Raw genomic sequence first — 26,799 nt, forward strand, 5'->3', positions numbered from 1 at the left:
TAATCTGCTACTTACAGTAATAAACGATTCCCCAAATCTGTATCTCACTAGGAGATTAATATGAGAATGACAGTGTAATTGAAAGTGCTTCATAAATTATAAAGTGCCTTGTTATGTTATGACTGTTATTGTCATCATTAACAACTCTAACATTATCTTGTTTTAAAAAAAAGATGGCCCCTTCTAATACTTTGATTTTGACATACTATGAGTTAAATTATAACCCATCATAATAAAGATGTTATGTCCCACCCTTTCTAATACGATATGATAAGAAAGGTTATACAGGCCTATACTCATCATTAAAAAACACTTTTTATACATCGAAGGAGTTTCATCTTTAATAATATTCTTAATACCTTTTTAGGAGGCCTTGTCCTGTAGTGATTGACAACTATTATTTCTTCATTAGTTTCCTCAATACTTTATTAGGCCAAGCTGTAATTTTTTTTTTTTTTTTGCTTGCTCAACATCTCTAACTTCTACCTGATCATCAGTAAACTGCATGGGATTCAGATCCCAAGGCCTTTATTTGTTAGCCTAGTGATTTGGGGTAAAATATTTAACCTTCCTGAGCCTTTGTAAAAGACTTTTCAGAATACTATTTCTACTTTTCTACTTATCTTGCTGATATATATATATATATATATATATATATACACACACACACATATATACATATGTATACACATGTATACATACATATACACATACATATATATACATATATATGAATATACATATATATGTATGTATATGAATATATATATATATATATATATATATATATATATATATATATACATGAATCACATCAAGTAATTTCACTTGTAACCTTTAAAATAGGCCCTGTGATGGGCTCCATGCTGGGCGTGAAGCCTACTTAAGAATAAAAAATAACAAATAACAAAATAACAAAATAGCAAGGCACTTAAATAAACTTTATAAGCTACTATGATTAAATAAATCTTGGATTACATCTTTCTGGGCATGTGTTTTTGTAAAATTGATTTTATACTATCTTCCCCAATGTATCCATTTCTAAACTTGCTTCTTAATTTTTTTAAAACTAAATTCTTCCTTTATAGTCATCATATTACTACCTTGTAATGTTCAATTAAACACACACACAATTAAAACAACAACAACAAAAACCTACGGACCAGTTCTGCAGTAGGTGTAATGAACCTGATATTTTCTATTTTTGCTTCACCCAAACCAAATGCTGGTGGTGATCCACAAACTGGTCCATGACTCACAGTTTGGAAAACACTACTCCATTAAAACACACCGAAAGAGGAACGAAACAAAACAAAAACAAAATGTAACCAAGAAAAATAGAAATGATATATCCTTGGCATCATCTCTGGCGATTTCTTTCCAGGTGTCCATGATCTGACCAAGAGCACCTTTCACTGTGCTCTACTCGGACCACAATTTTTTATAACACAATCACTTTCAAATATTTTCTCCTTTTTCCGAATGTAGCCTCGTCTCACTTAATTCCCTCATCACCTCCTCTGAAGCTCTTCCAAACTTTCTAGCCAATTAGTTACTTCTTTCGTTCTCCCTTCCCTAACTCCCCTGATGTTACAGCAACCTCTATTATACTTCTCAGCTGTTATTTTAATTGCTTAAATATCCATCTGCTGAACATACCATTTCTGTTACAATCATTTAAATGTCAATCGACTTGGTAAACTTTGATTCTCTATGAATTGACTGGAACTGGCTCAATTTCAACATTCTGACTGCCCTGTACCGGGTCTGACACACAGGAGTTCCCATGTCAAAGTCTGCTGAATAAATGTATTGATTTTCAAAGTTAGTTGAAATATAAGGAACTGCCAGGGCTAAATGTTCAAACTAGAACTCAGTGTGGTACATGGGTTGTCTAAAATATAGGAAATCTTATGGGCAAATCCATCTCTCGGGTCGGAGAGCTGAGTGGTGTCTCCTAGGCCCCATGCATTGTGGAGTGGTTGGTGCCCTGTGCTTCTCTTATCTAAACGTTATTCTAATTCCACTTCCAAATTTCTGTTCTTAATGATATCCCAAGGAAACTATGAAATATCAACACTTTTCTAGGGATGGCCCTGGTCATGTGATTAAATTTTCACATTCCCATGAAGTAGGGATTGGTAGAGTTTGCTCCTTATGACATACAACTTAAACAAATGTTCATAAACCTCCCTAAAAGAAATGAAAAAGTGGTACAGCTTAGCTTAACAATTGCGTTGTTTTAAAGTTAAGGTTATTTCACCAATCCATTATCATATTTAAAAATACATAGACGGTCCTTTTGTAAGCACAGACAAAAGCCGTATATTATTAACATTTATTATTAAATACAAATAGAAATTCAAGGATGAAATGTTTGAAAAAATGTGTTATTTGAAAATAGCAGTAAAATGGGATTTTCAAAATAAATCCATGTTAACTAGGATTTACAATACAATATAAGCCTGTACCATTAGTTGTAATGCCAGGATTTGGAGAACTGGGCTGGCACATTAAATTTATTCATTTTCACAGCCTGCAGACATTTTAATGTCTGAGTAGCAATAAGAACAAATTACCTAAAAACTTTTAATAGTGTATAATAAATTAAGACTGAACGGTAATGCAAAAGTGGGTACAACAGGACAAAATTATGAATCTCATATAATGATCCAACAACACTTAAAGCGTGGAAACAACACTGGTATTCTGGAATATACGACCACGGTTGATCCTAATTGTTTCTCTCCTGTCAAAGAGAAATTGCGCATCAATCTCAAAGTATTGCAAACTGTTTATTACATGCAAATGGTTATGTTTTGCAGCCTTTCCAAGGGGACTCAAACTTCTTTATAAAAGGAGCCAGGCCAAATGAAGAGTTTCTCTGAGGACACTAGGTTTCCTTTAGAGTTCTTCATTGATCAGCAACAGAAATTGCCTCTGCCAATAAGGAGATACATTTGAGGAAATGGAGGGGTGCACAGGACTAAAGGGAAAATCCAAGAATCCAGCTTGGAACAGCAGGACTCCAAAGGGTCCCCATAGGAGGAGTCATTTGTTGTTTTTGACCAGGCATTCTCATTACAATGAATAAACTCCAACCTCATCACTTACCACAAAAAATTAATTACAAGCCTCAAGAAAAAAAAAAAAGATCGGCCAAGCTCAGGACCTATGGCTAGGACCATGAATATGGTAAGAGAAAGGCTCTGGCAGAACCACCTTTAGAACTCTCTTGGCTGACTACTGATTTGTTGTCCCACCAAAACTGCTCAGGTGCTCCAAGGGAACTGGTGGTATTCTCAGTAAAAGCTGCTATACACTCTTCAAAATGGCTAAGTCCACCACACATTATTTAAGCGACTTTAAAACCTCTTTTGGTTTTCAATCAAACTCCTTCTCTTAATGCATGGAGTTGACAGTTGACTTAAATAACAAGTCTGTTTTGATTACCTCTTTTTGTTACCATGACTTTCGATTTGTTTTATGAATGTGGCCCAAGTCCATTTCTCTATGATATCAAGTAACAAAGAATGCTTAAAGAGAAGGTAAAAAGGGCGCTTGGATTTTCATGGCAACTTAATACTCTATCTCCTAAAGCAAGAGTTAGCAAACTTTTTCTATAAAGAGCTACACAGTTAATATTTTAAGCTTCACAGGCCAGGCAGTGTCTACAACTACTTAACTCTGCCTTTGGAGCAACAAAGCAGCCATGGACGGTTTGTAAATAAATATGTTGGGTTGAGTTCCAATAAAACTTTATTTACAAAAACAGGTAGCCGGAAGGATTTGGCCCCACAAGTTTGCTCTTAAGAATTTAATATTCCTAGGGCCAATATTAAGTGTAATATATATTGTATTAAAATCCACTTCATTGCAAGTACTCTGAGAGATATCAAAGGTGAGATAATTACTTCTAACAAAAACCAGTTCAATATTCCACATGAAGTCCTGGAGTTTATGGTAGCATATTTGTCCATTGTTCCAGTGTCTCTGAAATATTCCCCCAGTGAGTCTAAGTAAAATGAAAGTCTGAACCTGGACAAAGAAGGGATGAAAACTTGAAGGACGACAGAGTTATAAACTAAAATTATCTACTGAAAAAATGGTGAACCAATAAAGCTTTAAGGGGAACATGCTACTATATAGATACGTGTTCATCTCTGATGTATCTATTTTTCTTTTCCCCATACCCCTGAATCTTTCCTCTCTATCAGTAGTGATCAGAATGACTTAGTACAAATTAATTGCCAGTAAAGTTCTGTCAATTATAGCCTCACAAACGAATTTTAGAATTTGTTATTATGATGTTTGCCAATTTTCCCGGTCTCTGGTTTGTACCTATAATTTGGTTCTATAGTAGGAACATTTACCATTCTTATGACTAGATACCTGCTATTGAGCTTGATGAATAGTTCATCCTGAACCATCTCATCTGTCAACAGGCCTCTTGTACTATAATTTGTCAATTTTATCATTTTTCAAAGTTCACAACTTACGTGAGAACATTTTCTCACTCTCCCTATGCCTTCCTCATAGCTAGCTCTTTCCTTGGGCTGCCTTTCACAACACTGCTCTTTCCTGGTTCTCCAAGTCATGTTTTCTCAGTTGAGTTCGGGAATCATGGAAGTGTAACCGAGGAGTGTCAAAAAGGACCAGAGTACACAAACAACTTCTGTAGAAAAAAGCACTCCCATTTCCCCTAGGCTAGTTTTATGGCTATCTGGTGTGTTTACACAGTTCCATGTGTTTCCACCTCAGCCTTAATATGCTACAATCATGAGGCTGTTAGCTTGCTAAAGGAAATGGGTTTCTTTGCCAACTCTGTATCCCTAGCAGCAAGCAAAGCCTTCCACTCAGTAGGCTCACACTAAATGTTTGTTGAGTGGATTCAGTTATTTATGATATGGTCAATGAGTAAGAGAATGGAGCCATCATATTGTTAAACTTTCAGCAAATATGAAAAAATCTCAAAGAATCTGTGCAAAGAAGAGGACAGGGCAGCTCACTAGAAGGTAGAAGTTCTTGGATATATGATGGAGCAAAAATGGAAGGAAGGATAAGTTTGGAAATAGTCTGCCTAAGGAATAATATGATGAATACAGAATTCTTTCATTTATTTCATTATTCGTTATATGAGTGTTACATGTTCTATATACGAAGAGATTTTTCTAAGTTTCAAGTATCTATCTGTGACCAAGAAAGACAAAGTCCCTGCAAGGTTTACATTCTAGTTTCAAATATAGATAATAAATATGCAAACATATATTGCAATTTCAGCAATTGACAGTATTATGAAGAAAGTGTGCACGCGTGTGTGTATGTGTGTGTGTGAGAGAGAGGGAGGGAGGGAGGCAAGGAGAGAGAGAGACAGAGAGAGGGAGAGAGAGAGAAATTTCTTCAAGACAGGAGAAGTGACCAAAGGCATATCTGAGAAAAATCATTAGAGCACAGATGTATATAAATAAAGGGAAGTGTACAAAAATCCTGAGACGGAGCGGGGACAGGGCACAGTGCAGGACAACTGGAAGCTAGGGTAGAACCCTCAAGCAAAGAGAAAAGCAAATTTAATCATAGGAACAAGAATTAGAAGAAAGGGTAAGAAGTTATGTGAGAAGAAACAGCAAGAAGAACGTTCTCATTGCAAACTTTGGCACTTCATGAAAATTACTTATATTAGCATTAATGTTATGCTTCATCAAATAATAATTTCAAATTCACATCGCTTCTCTGTTGATGTGAGCTGGGTTTTTTTTTTTTTTCAATTTGGAATTTGCAATTAGCATGCTTCACTTTTTATTTGTCGATTCTTACCCTCTTGATAATTTCTGACTCTGAGAATGTTTTTCATGCATTTTAAGCAGTTCTTTACTGCTCTGGTCATTACAGTAAGTTATAGTTTTGGTTCTTGCTTCTTCCCGATAATGTGTGGCAATCTGTCATCTCCTTAAACACACCATGCCGGACAACAAGAACAAGCCATTGGAATTATCCAATTAATTTAATATACTTACTTTATGAAAGACACATTTGATAGGCAACACTTTAGAGCCCCTCTCTGAATTTCTGCACGGTGCCAAACTCCCAATAAATCTGTTATTTACTACTTCCGAAAAGACGCATAGGAGCCAAGAAGTTGTGGAGGAGTTTCTAAGCAGCAATAAAAGGCTAACAATATTTACGTAAGAATCGAGGGCCCAACTGTTTAACTGTATTGAGACTGAATTCTCCTGCCACTACCAGCTAATAACATTGAAAAGTTCACTTCAAGATGTATTCCCGTGCTTCTACAACGCTGCAATCCTAAAGCAAGCAACGAGACACAGATTCTCTTAGCAGTAAATTTTCATGCTTATTTTCTTAATGTTAGTGTGTGTCCTCTAGTCACAGAAACGGACACTCCCAAACTAAACTTTATTACTGCTGGGGAAATATAAAGGCCAGCAATAGTATAAATTTCTTAACATTGGGGTCCCAATGAAGGGCAACAGATGGCAGAAATTTTTACTCAAGTCATTCTTCCATCAAAGTTTCTATCAGCAGTTGAGTCCCAGCAGTGCGGCTATTAAGAAGCCGTCCAACTCACCAGCCAGCTGGTGAAATCAGCCCTGTAAAAGCCGACTGTATGGAAAGCATACTTGTATTCAATTTGGCCTTTTACACCATATGCCTTTTTCTAGATAGCCTTTGATTTAATCCCTATGCATCCAGAGTCATTTATCTCCTATAAAGTCATTGGAGGGAGCAGATTACCAGTTAGGTATTAAAGTACCTGCAAAGAAAAATACCAAAACTCACTCTATAGGAGACAGTGTCAGGGACCCATGCACATCCATTCAGCTCTCTCTCTGGGCAAGCCAATGGCTTTCAATAATGACACCTGCTGCTGGAGGCCTTTGTGGGCTGCAAACTGGGTGAGAAGAATTAGAAACCCTGGGTACTTCCTTTATGAGGAAGAAAGCATTTTCACAGACTCACTTGTCTCAAACTTTTGGGCAGGAGCTACCTAAGTCCAATGTGCTCTGGTGAATCTAAACTTAGTAAGATTTGGGTCCTTTAAAAAGTACTTGGGGGTTCTTCTCTCCATCACAAATAGCCAAGGTAAGGCTGAGCTGAAGAGGAGCTAAACTTAGCCTCTTAGATTCTTTTTTTTTTTTTTTTGCCTTCTCTCCCCAACTCCAAGACACAGAGCCTGTTTTCTCCATTTATTGTCTCCTCCGAGAGATCACAGGGATGTTCTCATGCTATGACTACACGGTTTATAAGTAATTTTCTATCTTTATGCAGGTTTCCAATTTGAGAAAAGGCAAAGTATATTCTGCGTAATGGGACGTAAGTTTAGACTAAGTATTTGAGATTTGATGGTGAACATGAACATTCCAACATGGCATATCTAATCCATGTTGACTGTATCCTCAATCACAGTCAATTAAGTTGTAGCATCGTGTTACAAAATAAACAGTTTTAACTGAATTTCTTTACAGCAATATGTGTGTGTGTGTGTGTGTGTGTGTGTGTGTGTGTGTGTGTGTAGTACATGTACTATATAATATATATTATGGAGGAGTAAAACACAGTAACATTGAAAGATATGCCAGAAAATTAATTAACTTAACATTAAAAAGATGATGCTTTGCCTAAGAACAGCAGTTAATTCGTGTCAAAATAACACACTGCTGTTTTTCACACCTATGTTTGCTTAACATTTGTCACTTTAAAGCCTAAAAACTTTCATCTAAACAATCCCTCTTCTGTTTACTTCTTAAGCTGGATTTTAAACGGCATTTCTTAAGATTTCAAGGTTTCTTGCTTGCTCATGGCAACAATCTTTAGAAGGTGCTGTTAGTTTTTATTTAGTCATGTGTTAATGGGAATTTGTTTTTCTTTTCCCACCTTTTAGCTATTATGAATAGTGCTCCTGTGAGTATTCATCTACAAGTTTTTGTTTGAACACATGTTTTCAAATCCAGCAGTGAAATTGCTGGGTCCTGTGGAAATTTTCTGTTTAATTTATTGCGTAACTGCAAACTGCTTTCCAGAGCTGAAATATGGTCCACAGAGCAGCACTACTCCAAAGAACAAACAGGCTCCATTTCCATTAACAGCAAGAATATTCCACTTTTTAAAATATTCGATCTAATGGCGATTTTGATCATTTCTACTGTAAACCTCAAGAATTTTCAACCCCATTAAATAACAGTCCATGTTTTAAAACTTACTTCTTTTTACTCTGGAATAACCTGTAAAGCTAAATGTTAGGACACACCATGATTTCCATTTTTCTTTTTTCATTCAAGGTACTTCCTGGTGTACCAATTCACGGTTACTATAGGAGTCCGTGTTATTTTCATAACTTTCTTTCATGGTGTTCAGCTCTCCCTTTGAAAACTCCCATTAACATTTCTTCTTGCTCTAAAATGGGTAGGCAGAAGTATCAGCTATCTGAGGAGGATGTGCTTGGCTGGACTAGAATTTTCCTCGATTCCTAATCCAAGAGCTGTCCTTTGAGAAAATGTCATAATTCATTAAAAAAAACAAGGTTTAGTGAAATTGCCAGGTTCTTCAATCTGCATTTCCGACGTCTGGGGACAGTAATTAAGTGAATACATTTGTGTTTTTATAGATATAGGCTAAGCACTTATGAAGTTGTAATAATATCTTTCATTTTATTTTTTTTTATTTATTTTTTTTTTAATTTTTTTTTCAACGTTTATTTATTTTGGGGACAGAGAGAGACAGAGCATGAACGGGGGAGGGGCAGAGAGAGAGGGAGACACAGAATTGGAAACAGGCTCCAGGCTCTGAGCCATCAGCCCCGAGCCCGACGCGGGGCTCAAACTCACGGAACGCGAGATCGTGACCTGGCTGAAGTCGGACGCTTAACCGACTGCGCCACCCAGGCGCCCCAATATCTTTCATTTTAATGAATAATTATGTTGGGGAGAACGCAATTCTAAGTGCTATATGCAGATTGCACTTTTATTCCTATTTAAGAGAAGAGACAGCAGAGGCATGGAGAGACTTAAGACACTTTTCTAAGATTCTGCAACTATTAAGCTAAAGGAATTAGGATTTGAACCCACACTTTCTGAATGTGCCTTCCAACCTCTTAGCCAATCTTCAAAACTTTTATCAGAGCCTACCTAAGGTGGCATGTCAATATTTTTGTGGGTAATATAACTTTGCACATGCACTCAGTTACTGCTTGTGGCATGAATATATAAGAAGAGGCACAAGTAATCAAGTGAATGTATTAACAAGTGAGTTTTTAGTGGCATATAACATAATTGATATATTCTCATAAAAAACATGTAATTTTTTAGAACATGTAATTACATGAAAAACATGTAATTTTTCTACGGTGGCATAAAGAAATTTTTGGAATATCTTGAAAAACATGGATTCATATATTTAATTTTATTAACTTGTCACAGAGAAAAACATCATTGAGTTGCACAGAACCAGACCATCTTTCTGGTGTTGGCAGTCATTTTATTTTGAATGACAACACCAAGAGTCAGTAGGACACTGATCTTTTTTTTTTTTTAAGTGAATGAGTGAAATAAAATGCAGTTTGATAGAAATATATAAACGCTTACAACATTGTACATTCTTTTTATTTTATTTCATATCTAGACGTGATACTGTTGCTAAACCTTCTACATATGAGGCTTTAAATCCCCATGTACCGCTGTATATATCTGTTTAGTATATGGGCTGCTTGGTTGATTTTCCTCAAAGCAACCATTACTGGTCCATGCCAACAAATCTCTCTGCTACTAACAGGCACCATCAACATTCTGTTTCCTAAAATAATTTCTTAGCAAAAATTTAAACTCTTTCTCTTAATTGTTATTCCTCAGTTGGTAATGATTACGGCCAAGATAGCTGAAATTATCAGAGCTTCTGTATGTCCTACTAACGGTGGTGCCTTACAGAGTCTTTCTGGACTCTTTTTCTGAGACTTACCAGAATGGAAGGATAACCCCAGGCATCTTATGTATGTGCATGTGCATGATCTTGGAGCTTTCTAATCACCAGGGGGAAAAACACCTTAACTTTTTAAAGGACTTGCAATATCATTCACAGTTTCTTAGCTAAAAGGACTTTTCCCTGGACATCCAGAATTCCCTTCCATATTTCATGTATAAATGGAGTCAAAAACAGTCTAAATAAAATAGTCATTTCAAAAAAGTCCTCCAGTTAAGGGAAAGAGTTTTTAAAAGATGTTTATACATTTCAGTTAAACCACACTGTCAAGAACTGGGGATCTTAAGATACTCTTAAAGCATTTACCAGCATTACACAGTTGCAAGAGTATATAGAAGTAAATGTACTAAAAGATCTTATGACATCAATTAGCAGCTTCTAGCCAAGCTGGAGTAACAGACAACAGATTTAACTTATTGGCTAAAAGGTTGATAAAATGGACAGAATGTACGAAGTGATGGCTGTGAGGCCATTATTTATCAGGCAATGACAGATACAGATCTTTGAGAAATTAGAGACAAATGACGTGAGTCTACATTTGCTCCAGCTTACTGTCAGAAGAGAAATCAAGGCTGTGACAAAGGATAAGAAACCATCACAAAGCTAGGAGGGCTCCCTGAGTTGATGAGATGAAGCTGGGACTCCTTGGAGTCCAAGGTGGCTACGGGTCACAGGGCAGAGTACCAAACAGGAGATAGATGCACAGAGAGAGAACACTGGAGACCTAGAGAGTTCCTTTCCAGTCTACAGCTGAATCCTGATCAGCTGGCACATGTGAGGAAACTACACATGACTAGGGAGAGAGCTACACAAAAAGACTAAAGTAACAGTCACCAGAGCTCACAAATGGCTGGAATAGTGCCTGCTCCTGCCAGCCACAGTAGAAAACTTCATCATTCACAGGGCATCAGAGACCGTACTCAGAAGGGTTTTGTCTCAGTAGTGGGTCACTGGACTTAGGCTGCTCTGCTCAAAACTCACAAAGTCTAAAAGAGAGGTGCTCAAAAGATCAAATTGTTTCCAATAAACTAACTGTGTCCCAGAACAAAGGTCGAGAATCTTTACCTGCGCAAAAATATGAAGCACTCAACAAGTTAAAATTCACATCTGGCATCCAGTGAAAATTACCAGTCATCCAAAGAAGCGGGGAAATAACACCCATAATGAAGAGAAAAATTAATTGAAATTAACCCAAAATAGACACAGATGATACAATTACAAGGCAAGGACATTTTAACAGTTGTTATAATTGTATTCCACATTTTCAAAAAGGTAGAGGAAAGAGTGATAAGTTGAGTAGAGACATGAAAGATGTAACAAGACCCAAATCATACTTTGACAATGTGTTGAATCACACAAAACAATAATGTCTGGGGTTGAAAAGGTACACTAGATGGGATTAACCACAGATTAGACATAGCAAAAGATTCCATGGTCAATTTGACAATATAAATCATGTAAAACGAATTACACAGGAAAAAAGACCGAAAATAAAAAGGAACCGAACCTAAAAACTAACGCCTTAAAAATTCTACATTTGAGGAAAATTAAAAACCCATATTTTCCAAGAAGCTTAAGAGGCCTCAAGAACAAGAAACATGAAGAAAATTATACCAAGGCACATCATAAACCAATTTCTCGATTTCCAAAATCACTCCCTAATAAGCCTTCCGTATGCTAATCGCCATCTCAGAGGGGGCTTCCCAAAGATGCTGACCTGAAATATGTACCAAAATCCATATCCAAACAACCACTCCCTGAGGAGTAGAATGGAAGTATACACACACTTGTGCATTGCTTTATTTTTTATAGTGAGTGTATATATTTTTAAATAATAAAACCAGATTAAAATATATAACTACTTGTATAGGGTATCTCTGGCAATGGCAAGAAGTTTAACATCTCCTCAATGGCACCTTTGTGACACATATTTTAGAGACCTAGGGATGCTGCAGGAACTCAAAGTTTACTTAAGTGCTGTTACAAAATGTATTTTCTGTATGATGGCAGATTGGAAAGCCGTGCCTTTCTTCTATCTCTAATGCCAATGCTGATGTATATACAAGTTTGATATACATATAATTACAAAAGATTTTAAAATTATTCATGCCATATGTTTACATTGCCTACATATGAGTAAGTGCTTGCAAGCTTACTTTATTAATATCAAAAGGTATTTTTGCCATGCAAAAAAACTATTTGAGAATAGAGAACTATAAATTTGAATATGATACTGCTTTTATGAATCCAGCCACAATTCAAATCTGCTTGACTGAAAACTGGTACATGAACAATTTGAGCTAAAAAAAGTTGCAAAAAGTACTTAAGACTTGGTGTAATAAACTCAGTATATCTTGTACCTAAACTATATATTTTATAACCTAATTTATAACCTCCAAAATCTAATTTATCTTTATTTGCACACTCAAAAGACACAGCAACTTGAAAATAAACTATACGCTGGTTATAATCCATATGTTGCGTTTCCATTAACATAAGCCATAAAAAAGTCAATAAGTACCCCCAATTAACTCTGCATTGTTTTGGCCTCTGGACTATCTCAGAAGGCATTTTGTCAATAGAATATATACAAATATTGCTACATCACCACAGTTGTCCCTAGGGAAACAGAACTATACTTTTATCATGATGGATATTTCCAGAACTACATTATTGCTAAGTCTACCACAGGTTCTCCTCCTGGACAGGATTCAACATAAGGCAAAAACACGAACTACCCCAAAGCCACAGGACACCCTGCTGCAAGATGCTTCCCTGTATCACAGATTCAGTTATACTTTGCAGTTCATCAGATAAGCCAGTTATACCTAGGCTAACTCTCACCTTGAGACAAGTAGTCCACAGCACAGTCTCCCAACATGGTCATTACAATGATGCTCTGTATGTGTAGTGATCACAACAAAAGTCAGGAATTGTAAATTGCCGTCATCCTTCACAGCCTGAGCTTAAAGCAGCTAAAAAGTTGTGATATTGTGGTGAAGATAAACACAGTTTGAAAAAAAAGAGGCCTCAAAACCTTACCTTAAGACACCATTTGTATTTGGCATGTTCCCAATTCTCAGGAATTTGTGTCTTTTTGAGAAACTGTTCAGCTTCTGTTAGCCATTGATTAAGTATCTTCATATCATAATGAAACCGCCGCCACTTTTCCACAGATCTGTCAAATCGCCTAGAGGCAAAAATATGGGTCAAGTAAAATAAATAGATTATACCAATTATATGGACATAGCATGTATGTTTCGCTACATTGCAAGGATATTATTTTGATCGGTTCTCACATTTGTAGATTTCAGTTTCAATTAACAGAGGTAAATGATACTGAATAAAAAGGATGAATTAAAATAAAAGGCTATAAATTTTCCCTTCAAAATCAAACACATTTCTTGACTGAAACAAAGCTAAAAACAACAATTATGGAGTATTAACATTTTCTTCCCTATTAGCATATTTAATTTGTAAAAAAAAAGTTCCAGGAATTTAAAAAGTATATTAGCATCTAATAAGTATTTCAAAGATAGAAAGAGGGTCAATGTCAACATATGTTTTGAGTCAAAATCAAATTATCTCATGAAGCCTACAAATTTGGTATTACTTCTGATCTGAAAGAGTTTATTCATTAAGGTCCTCAAGCATCCAAGATGACAGATGTAACTTACACCGTCAGATCAGATATAAGCAACCAACTAACTCATAGACTCATCTAAACCAGGTGATGAGTGTCGTCTTCCTTTAATGTTGTTTTATTGCATCTGCTAACATTTTCACCTGGAATGGTGAAAGAACTTAGTGTAAGGTATTGTGTTATTATCCCACGAGAAAAGAATATTAAGAAGGAAGTATTTGGTCATGTTCCAGTCACAGAAGTGACTGAGGCAGAAATGAGTCAGGGCTGTATGTTTATCCTAAGACAGTTGCACATAAGAACCATGAGTATCTTTTCAGGTGGGATCCTGATACTCATATTTTTAAAAGCACCCCAATTGTCCTAATGTACAGTCAAGGTGAAAAATACTCTGCAAAGTAAGTTTTAAAGTCTTATGGGGCTTATGAACTAGTGGGTCTCCTGGGGCCTGTCCAAACAGGTATTTGCTGTCATGAAACCAAAACCATCCTGAAGATTCTTGGCTGTGGGGCTGCCTCAGAGTCCAATAAGCCTGTAGAAGTTCTAGGAAGTCTACTCTTTAAGTTTCAATGGGTTATAATTTTGAATATCTCAACATCTTTTCAGATCTGTACCTCCATTTAGGAACTATAAATTATTTTAGAACTGAGATAATACCCCAACTCCCTCTTGTTTTTATTGGGAAGAGAATGGAATTAAGATTTCTTAACGGTTATTATAAGCCAGGCAGCGGGCTCTGAGTTTTTACTTATTCTTGGATTCCTGCAGCACCCCTGCACTGCAACAATTATTGTTCCCATTTTCTACCAGAGAAAAGTGAGAGGCTGCGCAGCCTGCCAAAAGGTAAACAGAGTAAGATGCCAGAAAGGGGATTCTAACTCGGATCTCCCTGGCTTCCATCATGCCCTTCACGGTCTTCCATTTTCTTTCGTGGGATTTCCTTTTTTCAGGATGAAGTCTTACCAGTTGAATAATTCAAAGAGATAGTTGTAGGATTTTTGTTTCTTTTTATCTTCTTTATTGTCTTCCAAATATTTAATAATGCATCTACAGCTACATTGCATTTTATCAGATACCACATTTAATGATGAACTCTATTTCTTACGTTAAAAATATCTAAAACAGTATCTTGTTAGCATTGAAAAGTCAACCAATGGTAGCCAAAAGGGGTAATCTGTAACTCTGGCTAGTTTAAAGGAGTGAATTCTGCCTTTCATAATTAAGGGCTTTCTAGAGTTGCTCAAATAGGGTATATCCATCAACCTCAAAAGGACGTTGGAAATATTTTGCATGTTTAATCATTATTTTGTTTTCTTATATTTTTGGCTCTATCTAATACACAATAAATGACTTAAGGATACATCATAGGCATTTATTTCCTTTAACAGAAAATTGTACACTGCATCCGTCTTCTAGACACATCACTACAGTCAAAGTTGTGGTTAAAAGAGAATCTAAAAAGCCATGAGGCATAGTTGGTACTGTCCCATCTTGGTGAGACTATAGTTGATTTTGACTTTCACCGTATAGTTTTCCATGTTGTTAAGTGTTTCTACAACGTGCACTTCATACTTTGATACTCAGAAAAATGCAGTAACTTCCAAGTATTTCAAAAGGTAGGTTCACATGCTAACGACTACCGCCTGCAACACTCTTCCCACTACCAGAGCCCGAGAAACAGGCGGAAGCTAACCAACGCACACAGGAGTTGACATCCAGTCACAATTTACCATTCTACCTCTATAGCAGCCATCGGTCTCCCTCCTACTTTGCTTTGCTTCCCCCTACCCCACCACCAAAATCAGCCTCTTGCCGACTCTTTTCAGCTACGGGCAGGTGGCTGTTCTCCCACATGTCCTCTAAATACCAACTTTTCATTCTAGGCTGCTTCACAGAGGTGTCCCTCCACCCATCACCGCGCTGGAGACGACCACCTTCTACTAGGTTCCGCAAAGCCTCCTCCCCTTCCAAGCCCTGTTCCTTTCCAGAGATCATCTTTCCTCCAAGATTCTCAAAAGAAGAAAACCCTAAGGGCCCATAGATCCTAATGATCACAGTACTCCTGGCTCTGCAAGGCACAGCCAGAGGTAGGAAGAAAAGGGAAACGGGCTGTGGGCCCCTGCTCATAGTCTTACAGCCTTGTTCCAGACCCACAAAAAATGAGACAGATGGACTTGTCAGCCACACAGGGCTCTCTGCGGTTCCCCAGGCCCTGCTGCTGCCTCAGGCCTGTATGCCTTGGTACATCAGTACCTTATTCTTGAAACGCCCTCTTTCCCCCTCTCTCCCTTTCCCCCCAACTTCTGCAATCCAAACTTTTGCATTAAAAGACTTGGTTTGAACTACTAACACTGTCACTTTGCAAACATCTAAATCTAGAGTATTCATTATGGCCTGCACGCGCTAAAACTTTGAAAACTGTAAAGTTGATTTAATTTTATTGTTAAAATTAATGTTAAAAAATGAGTACGCCTATTCAAACAAAATATTAAAGAATAAAAGCACGCACTTTACATGTGACGGCATTTAATGCGAGTAATAATATTTTAAACTCCATTTCAAGCATTGCATAAAATTTTAAAATATACTTTTCAGCATTTTAATATGTGTTGTTAACAGCAAAGTCTAAATCTATTCTTGAATTTACTATGTAAAATTTCATTTTCTATCATGACTGCTTTTAAACTTACACCCTTACCCACCGAGGAAAATTCTCAATGAATATATATAAATTGTTCTAGCTTTACAATGTTACATTTATAAATTTCATCTCTAATCAGTCACTAGGCTCTTATCGGACTGCCCAGGATGGAGGAAAAAGGCAGCGACAACTAGAAACACAGAGAGATATTAAAAATACCATTCAGGAAAATAAATATAAGTTTTACCCTCTACATTATTAGTGGGGGGGGGGATGGAATTTGGTTGTTTTTTTTCCCTCTGGCAGTAAGAGGAAATGTAAAACCAACTAAAAAAAGGACAGAAATGTCAGTATAAACATATGGATAATAAATCAAGTGATTTTAAAATTTTGCAAATATTAAACTTCTCATTCACTATGCAAGCAGTATTTAAAATTACACTGCTGCTTCATTTATGTGCAGCATAACTTATTTCCTGCTGTTCTAAATCAAGTTAGTCAGATTATTCTCGAGCATAAATTACATTTAGGGAGTAATTTAGGTACTTTGGGACCTACTTTAACACTTTCAGGTCATTAAGGTGGTGCTCAATTCTATGAAATAGATTTAAATAAATAATATCCTAGTCGCCTTCTGACACATCCATTGTGGCTTCATACTTGGGTCTGCTAACTCAGCATTAGGCTGTTGATTATTTCTTCCTACATATTTCATCTTTGATGAGGTGAGTAGGAGGTACCTCCACTAACGTCTCATGGTTCAAACTGTAGGTGTTGATAAATAAAGTTAAATCAGTTCTTTGTCCCAAATCACGGTACCTTACTCGTCCCCAACCACCACCCCCCCCCCCCGCAGCTTTCCCAGTAATACAATTATGTAGTAAAACCTAAGAATGCTAGCACTTATGGGTTTTTTTCTTTTTCTACAGAACCTGACTTACTCTGAGGAACGCTCCCACGGCTCTAACTTGCCCTACCCCGCTGATACCCCTTTTATTTTTCTCTCCTAAGACAATGCCCAAGATTTCTAGGCTGAAGTATGTCCTCTCATGCCTATTTGTTAATATACTGGACCCAGGTCCATTCATGCATAATTAGACTCTACTCCAGCTTCCTGAGTGTCCGTCTCACTGCAAACACTCTCTGGATACATGCTTGTACCTGGACCCATGATCTCACCTCCTCAAGCAAACAGAGCACAGTGGTCACACTGCCGAGGCTGGAATTCTGGCTTCACAATTTACTGTGTGGCCTTGGACAAGTCAGGGACCTCGCTGAAAAGTAAGTATAAAGTAGTTCCTACTTTTTCCCAAAGGTTAATTGTGAGGGTGAAATGAAGGAATGTATTTAAATTTCTCAGAACAGTGTCTGGCAGTGTTCGACAAACAGTTGTAGTAGTTGTTGGTCTAATTATTCTGCCTCTGTTTGGCTTAGATTTTCAAATGCAAAGCAAATCACCAATATAAATTCCAAGACATGCCAGTGTCTCTTTGGTGGGGGTAATTCATTATCCAGCTCATGGAAGCTGAATCACGACTCTAGCATAGAATCCATGGTTTACCATGTCTGACCCGAACCACACTATACGTATTTTTGAAACGCCTTTCATTGTGAAACAATATAGAGAAGGATACGTATAATCCCATGTTGCCATCACCAAAGCCAAGAAATTAAAAACAAATTTCCAGTAGCCAGAACCCATCTTTAAGATAAACATTTTTAAGTTTATTTATTTATTTTGAGAGAGAGACACCCTGGGGGGGGGGAAGTAAAGAGAGAGAGAGAGAGAGAGAGAGAGAGAGAGAGAGAGAGAGAGAGAATCCCAAGCAGGCTCTACACCGTCAGCACAGAGCCCAATGTGGGGCTCTGGAACTCACAAAACTGTGAGATCTTGACCTGATCCAGAATAGACAATCAGACACTTAACCGACTGAGCCACCCAGGTACCCCTCCAGTAGCCAGAAACCCTCTTGAACTGCCTCAATCACTACTCCCTGCTACCTCCACAATTTAATCTCCTTCCTCACTTTCATGGTAATCATTCCCTTAGAGCTTTGAAATTTAAATAAGCCTCCCTAACACTGGAGTTTTTGGTTGTATATGCTTTTGAAAATTTATAAATGCAACCATATAATATGTATTCTTTCATATGAGGGTTTATTTGCTCAATATTATACTTTTTCCCCTTTTCTCCCCACAAAGTTATACTTTTAAGATTTTTGTTAAAAATGTTTAAATGTAATTAATCAAAGATATTTCTTTATTCATTGTTGTATAATATTCTTCTGCATGCTTTTTAAAACTGTTAATACGTATTTGGGTGTTTCTGGTTTGAAGCTATTATAATGCTGCTATGGACATTCCTGTACCTATCTCCTGGAATGTGTGCACAAGCATTCCTGTGGAGTATATACCTAGGACTGAAACTGATGAGCCACAGGTTATGTACATCTTTAATGCGACAAAATACTACCAGATGTTTTTCACTCCTAGCATAGTAGCATATGAAAGTTTACACTCCCCTTTGCAATTTACAGTCCGAGAGAAAGTGTATGAGAATTCCCAGGGCTCCACGTTCTCACCAGCAAGTGGGACTGCCAGCCTCTCAAATCTCAACCATCCGGGTCATATATGGCGATATTTTAGTTTTAATTTGCAAGCTCTGACTTCTAGTGGGGCTGGCAAATTCCTTCTGGGTTTACTGGCCATTTGGATTTCTTACTTTGCGAAAATGACCAAAGTCTTATGTTAATGTGAGACGTAAAACACATTTGCTATGTAGTATAAGTCGATCACTCTGGAAACACCATCCTAAGATATAAAACTGTCAGCAGCCCACAAGCCCTCGTTGTGCCCCCTCCCTCACTTTTCAAGAACTCCTCTTGGTTTTCTATCATTGTCTGTTCTTAAAGATTTGTAGGAAATCTTCAATTATGGAGGCACGTACTTCATCAGTTATTTGTGTGTTCCCAGTATCTCCTCACACGCTGTGGCTTTCGGTTTTACACTCTCAATGTTGTCTTTTGATGTACAGAAGTTATTCATATAAAACATAGTCTGGTGTATTATTTTCAATTCTGATTACTGCTTCACATGTATATTTAAGAAATCTTCCTCTATCCAACATTCATTAACATATTCCCTATTTTCTTGCAAAAATTTTATTAATTTGCTTTTTCCCATTTACCTTGGTAATCCTCCAGGGTTTTATTTTCATGTATAGTGTGAACTAAGATGTGTGTTTTCTAAACAGGACATTTTATTTTATTTTATAAGGTAAGACGTGCATAGGGAACAAAATAATGGTGTATGGTGGAAAAACAAAAATGTGTGCAGTGAAAAGTAAGTCTCTCCTACTCGATTCCCTCAATTCAGCTAATTCTGCTCTCACTGTAAATAAAAATTTTATAATTTGAAATATTTCTAGAGTAGGGCAAGGGAATACAGATACATTGACATAAAGTAATAGACTTTTCATTCAGTTTTATTATTTTCAGTATATCCATTGCTAGTATTTTTAAAGCTCTGGATTGACATTTTATTTTGTAATATAATACCCTTAATCCTGTCTATGTTGTGAGTCTGGTTCAGGCTACAAGCCACTTTGGAATGGTACTCTGCTGTTAAGTTTTTTTTACAGTGACTATTATACTTGAGTTTAGCAACCCATTCTCATGCCTTTATTCCCTCTCTCCACTGCTGAAATTCTACACATTTTGTTTCTCTGGTTTCTCATAGTAAGTTTTCATTTATTGCCATATGAGTAAACAGAAAAGATGGACTTTATTTGAACTAGCTCACCAACATCAACACTTAATGTGACCTCTTTCCAATCACAAGGGACTCTTTTGCCATGTTTAAAAGTCGGCATATTTTTTACCCCAAGAGAAATCTCGTTATTATAGGTGAGCCTCTTGGATTTCCTGTCTGGACATTCCCCTACAGAATCTCCTTAACTTTTAAAATTTCAACTAACATATACACCAGAGATTGGCAACTTTCTCTATAAAGTTTTCTGAAGTAAGTATTTAATTAATTAGTTAATTAATTAATTTTTAAAGTTTCTTTATTTTGAGAGACACAGAATGCAAGCCAGCGGAGGGGCAGAGAGAGAGGATAGAGAATCCTAACCAGGATCTGTACAGAGCCCAACGCTGGGCTCGATCCCATGACCATGAGATCATGACCTGAGCCGAAATCCAGAGTGCAGGCACTTAACCGTCTCAGCTACCCAGGCACCCGACGAGTAAGTATTTTAGGCTTTGTTGGCCATGTGGTCTTTGTTACAAGTACCCAACTCTGCCACTGTAGCTTGAAAGTAGCCACACACTGAACAGAAGCAAAGGGGTTTGGCTAGGTCCCATCCAAATTCTACTTACAGAAACAGGTGTTGGGCCAGACTTAGACTTTACCTACCCTTCATTTACAAAGTGATTAGCACATAGTTTCAGGTTCTGACCTTTACCTAAGTTCTTTATCCGGCTGTTTTTTTGAAGCCTCAAATATGACATGTTAACAATCCCTATTTTCTCCTCTTAATCTTTACTTGTAATTTGAGTTAATCATTTCCAAGCTAGAAATCTGGAGGTCATCCTTTACTCATCTCTTTGTTTCTCACCATGCTTGTCTCTATATCCCACCAATTCTACTTTTCTTAATTTCTTTTATTTATTTTGAGAGAGAGAGAGCATGTGTAGGAGCAGAGGAGGAGCAGAGAGAGAGAAACCCAAGAAGGTTCCACACCACCAGTGCAGAACCTGACCTGGGGCTTGATCTCACAAACCATGAGATCCTGACCTGAGGCAAAATCAAGAGTTGGACGCTTAACCATCTGAGCCACCAAGGTGCCTGTATATCCCACCAATTCTAAATCAGAAGTGACTCCTGAATTTGGCCTCTTTGGTCTAGCCCCACTGACATGGCCTTTGTTGAAAGCCCCTAATACCTTTTCCTCTCCATACCCTGGCTCATCTTTCCCTGTCATCCATTTCTCACAGTTCTCTAATCTATGTCTACACTGCCATCCCTTTTCCCTTTTTGGTTTTGCCACATAAATTCACACAGATTACAACGTATACTACACGTCAAGACATTGAGTTGTCTCAAAACTTCCATAACAACCTAAATTCTGTTTTTACTCTGGGTCTTTTGCTATATTTTAGATTGTCTCTGCTCCATAATGTCACTTTATTCTGTGAAGCCTCTCTCCCCTGAAATAAGTTACTCCATAAGAAAAGTTTTCCCCCTCTGCAAAAACCTCTGTTAAGATTCCACTTCATGTCCTATAGGGCACCTGGGGGGCTTCGTCTGTTCAGTGTCTGACTCTTGATTTTGTTCAGGTCATGATCTCTGGGCGTTTGAGCCCCACATGGGGCTCTACCCTGATAGCATGGAGCCTGCTTGGGATTCTCTCTCTCTCTCCCCGTCTCTGCTCCTCACCCACTTGCTTGTGCTCTTTCTGTCTCAAAAATGAATAAATAAACATTAAAAAATAGATTTTTACCTCATGCTCTAATTGTGGGTTTATAGACCTATCTTTCCCCAAAGAATCTGAGCCTCCTACACAAAGGATTATGCCCTATTCACCTTTGAATTTCTAGTACCAAGCAGTGTTCCTGGCACATAAGTGTTTAATATATTTGTTAAATGAATGAATGAATGAAAGGATTCATGAGTAATTTGCATGGGCTCCTTATATCTTCTATTTGGGAGCCATGAGGTTTGGGTAATCCATTTTACCTCGTTGAATCCAGTTGTCACATAAATAAAGCAAGGATAATATTGTCTACATTACATAGCATTTTGATGAGAATGAAAGCACAATGAAAGCTATAAATAACAATAACATTTTGGTATTTTGTTATCAGTAGCAACCTATGTCAATCTGCACAATTTATAACATTCATACAATATTTAGAATTAAAAAAAATCTCACTCTGTATCAGAAATCATCTTGCAAATAAGTCAGTACATTTCCAGAGAATTGTTGCTCTAACAGAAAACACAGGATGACTTTTAAATATAGATAGTTTAGGAAGCTCAACACCATCCCGTAAAAAAAATTAATACACTTGGACAAAACTTGCCAAGGACTAATTTAAGTATGAGGATGCATAATTACTTAAGTATAATTTTTTAAATGGGAGTGTTTCAGACTACAGTGATAATGATAAAATTCACCTTATACTCAAGAACTCAATAGTGTTACTTTATGTTTTCAGTTATTAATCTAGTTCATTTATTAATAGTGTAACTTTAAAAACAAGAATGTAGGGACACCTGGCTGGCTCAGGCGGTACAGCATGTGACTCTTGATCTCAGGGTTCTAAGTTTGAGCCCATGTTGGGGGTAGAGGTTACTTAAAAATAAAATATTTAAAATAATAACTGTAAAGTTAGATAAATGCTAATTACATTACTTGTAAAGCCTCACACTTTAGTTTATCACGAATAATATGTAAAGAAATCTTAAAGTTCTTTACAAGTCTAAAGAAGTTTTTAAACTTTATTGATCTCTTATTGGGCATGCATCTCTGAATGGAACCTAAAATGGGCACTGTAGTAGCCACTTTTTCCTACAAGTAGGAAAATCTGTGGAGGAGGAGGTGAAAAGAAAACTTCATCGATAAGCTTGAGTCATCGCGAAAAAGTGAAGACTTTTAGAACTGTAAATATACAACACATACACACACTCACATACACACACACACACACATACACACACACAAATCAGAACTTGACCTAAGTACATATAAGAGTGATGGAAGCCTTCAGGAAGCATATTATTTTGACTTAGTAGCAGACACCATAAACATCCCTGGGATAAATTCATAAGTACTCAAATACATAAGACTCCATACTTTCACCTACCCTTGACATCTGATTATTTAATTTGCTAATTATAAGAAGAAAAGCAAAAGTGTCTCTGGTATTACTAAATGTCTCTGGTATTCCACAGATCTCCTTTGCCCTTCTCTTTTATAAACATCTTTGTCATAGTACCTAGTCTCATCAGGCCAATGAGAGTGTAAAGGGTGCAATTTTTGACAGTTTTGTCACGGCGGGGAAATATTCAGGGTATGCTATTCCTGCACTGGTTCTGAAAAAAGGGAATGTAGGATTATGCTAATATTAACCTAAAAATTATGCAATTTCGATGTCTTGATTTGGCACAATTAGCACCCTGTAAAAATACCCAAAGTGGAAAAAATAGTTTGCTATTAGTGAGCTGTAATGTTACCTCTTATATTAGGATCTTTTAAAGAAATCAACAAAAGAAATTGATTCAGCAGTCTAAATTAAATAATTTAAATTTATTAAAAAGTTTAAGGTAACATTCTTTCTGAGGACTTGATATATTCATGGATCTCCTTGACAAAATGTGAGCATTTAATTTACTCCTAATTTACATATCTCCTAGTATATAGTCCAAATAAAGATGATACAGTGTTTGACATCATAGCTTTTAATCTTATGTGAATTTATGGGCTAGAGAGAATATCCAAAATAAGGATGTCTTTCTCTTCATTCAAACACAAACATATGTAACTCATGTAGGAACTTTTACCTAGAAACAGCAGCAAAAGCAGTCACCCCCACAGATACTTACTACGTACCCTATTAAGTTTTCAGATTCAACAGAGTATTTAATATTTTCACAACAGCATAGGGTGGGTACTACTATTATATTTTCCAGACAAGAAAACTGAGACTTTGGGAGGTTAAGCGACTTGTGTATTTCCAAGGAGGAATCCAAGGCAATACCAGAGGTGAATACCATGCGTTAAGAGTGTACGTGGTTTTTTAAAAAGTGTCATTAGAATTAGTAAATACCACACTATCTCACAGAAGACAAGAAACCTGACTTCTCTAACACACTGTCCCCTTGGGCATAAATCACGTTGTTATTGTTTGGCTCCACACTTTTCTTTCTGAGCATGATAAATCTTATATTTTAAAAGTAAAGGATTCATAAATGACCTGACCTCTAGTTTAAACAGCCATTTCTCAAACTAATATCTCTTCCTCCTAGTCACTTCTCATTATATAGCATGACCTCTCACATCACACTCTCCAATCAAATAGAATTTAACTTCATGTTCCATGAACATCCTTCAGGGTTCCTCATCTTTGTTGTTTGCTTGTTTTCTTCATAATATGTTTTGTGTCAAAATATTATTTCTCCTAGATTCTCTGCCAGAAACAACTTCCCCCATGACAAGCTTTCTGATGCTCTTAATTAGAAGCAATCTACCCTCTCTCTGTATTTCCCCAACACTCTTTTTGTCCTGCTTTAAAGAATTTAGTCCGTTCTAATTTATATTGATATCATTACCCCCAAACTATAACAATTGTTCTCTAAGGGTAGGAACTATGTTGAATCACCATTTTTAACTTCTGTAACAAGTACGCATAAATACCGTTGGACTTAATTTTTGCAGATTTAAAATTAATTAACTGAATTAATTTTCATACATACAATTGATATTCACTTTGAATTATTATTATACCTTTTAATAGGAAAATGTTCTGTAGATGAGAAATCCCACACTATCACCTGGCAAAAAGGGAGACACAGTTTTCAATTTAAAGCAAGTCATAAAACAAGGAGGTTGTACAGCATATGAAATATGAAGATGGGCAAAGGGGAGTTAGAAATTCTGCTTTATTGCTTTGTAAAATTCAGCAAGTGATTTAATTTTTTTAATTTCAGGACTCTCATTTGTGAAATAGGCATGATAATGTCTACCTCCCAGCACTGTTCGAAGGATTAGGAAAAAAATATACTAAAAGTTGTGAAGCACATAGTAAGTGCTCGATGTTCACAATAACGATAATCATAATAGACATATATAACTATATATGACATATAATATATAAATATACGACTGCTGTATTTGTAAAATACTGTTTAATTTTCAAATATATACACATATATGGGCACTTTCTTTTCAATGTAGAGCGATAAATGAGGAAAATTTGTACAAGTGCTTCTGTTTATTTTCTATGCACAAACACAAGTACAATGCACACTTTTCTTTGGAGAGTCAAATATTTCACTGTGTGTGCTGATTTTACTCCTATCGTAATTGAGAAAATGTAAACTACTGTAGCAAATGGAGTCATATGTCTTTCCTGGTTTCCTTCCAAATGAGAGGGGTATAGTACGTTTGATTTGGTCACAAGCAATTTTACTTCAATTTCTCTGCTAAAGGAGTATGAGAGGGGGGAAAAACATATTATTTCAAAATGGAGGGTGAACAGATTTTGATCGTCAGGGCAAGTAAGACACTTAGATGTCATTTTCTTCTCAAGAGTGTTATTAAAATACAGATTCCAAATATACAATGTAAGATTAAAAAAAAATAAAAGCATGACATTCAGCAAATCCAAATACACCACTTAAGATCAGCTTATACAAGTGTCTCTTTTCTACTTTTACTCTTTATTTCTTTTGACCATGATTAAAAGCAAAGATTGAGAGCACTGTGTATCCTAGAATATCTTTGGTATGAGAGCACAATAAGACAAATATAAAAATAAAATTGAAACAATTAACTTTTTACTTAGCTTTATTCTACATGGGCAATTCTATTTTCTCTCTTATACAGTTTCACTGGGACCATTACCTTCCACAAGACTGCTTTTCCTATTAAGATAGTTATAATTAACAAGAGCCCACAAACACATAACAGTTATCGTCTACCATATTAATGAACATATACAAGCTATTATTTTTCCCAATGTTTACGACATTTTATTTTATTGGAACCAATCTCAAAAGTTGCAAAATGTAAAAAAAAAAAATAATTATAACAGTGACTTTCCTAATTGTCAATTAATTCTAAAATAATTTTCCAAAGAAAGAAACAACATTCCCATTTTACTAGTCTAAGTTGGTCTTGGAACGTGCAAAAACAGTACTAGAGAAAAAGAATGAATTTAGAAGCATCAAGTGGCGTTCATAGAGAATTAGTGCTGAAATTCCACCAGAGTAACATTTCATTAAAAATAGGAGGGGAAAATATCTAGGCTATCAGAGGTTGTAAAGAACCATCTAAATTCATTCTGTAATACTGTTTTTGCATGTTCCAAGACCAACTTAGACTAGTAAAATGGGAATGCTGTTTCTTTCTTTGGAAAATTAATTTAGAATTAATTGACAATTACGAAAGTCACTCATTTTGTTTGGAGGTGCGCCCATAAGTCAGAGGAGACGTTTCCAAAGGACTTTCTTATAAAATTGAGAACCAGTAATTAATTTCAAGGCAGATTTCTGGTTATATCTATCTGACAGCTAGATAATTAATGAATTAAATATGCCTGAGGTCCCCTATTAGGAGTATGGCTGTGGTGCTCATTTCCATGTATCCACTGATCCCACGAATATTCGGAGGATTTCCCTGCCCCCACTCCCCAGCACAGATGTACCTGCAGGAACCGGCCAATTCCAGTCTAACAACATGGAGGTAAGACATCTTTACTTCAAATTCACTGAACTAAAATCTGACCCAACTCTAGTAAGT

At 36.5% G+C, this 26,799-nt stretch overlaps 1 protein-coding gene across 11 annotated transcripts in view; it reads right to left on the bottom strand.

Annotated features, from left to right (window-relative positions):
- Window positions 1-26,799, bottom strand: part of DMD (dystrophin) — a 2,127,700-nt gene that overhangs the window by 1,070,274 nt on the left and 1,030,627 nt on the right. For all 11 annotated transcript variants that reach the window (XM_045472664.1, XM_045472669.1, XM_045472671.1 and 8 more), the window contains one exon: window positions 13,033-13,180. In XM_045472664.1, the coding sequence (XP_045328620.1) occupies window positions 13,033-13,180 (148 nt within the window). The remainder of the gene's footprint in view (window positions 1-13,032; window positions 13,181-26,799) is intronic.

This window comes from Leopardus geoffroyi, chromosome X (genome assembly GCF_018350155.1).
Source record: "Leopardus geoffroyi isolate Oge1 chromosome X, O.geoffroyi_Oge1_pat1.0, whole genome shotgun sequence".
In the NCBI taxonomy this organism is placed as follows: Eukaryota; Metazoa; Chordata; class Mammalia; order Carnivora; family Felidae; genus Leopardus; species Leopardus geoffroyi.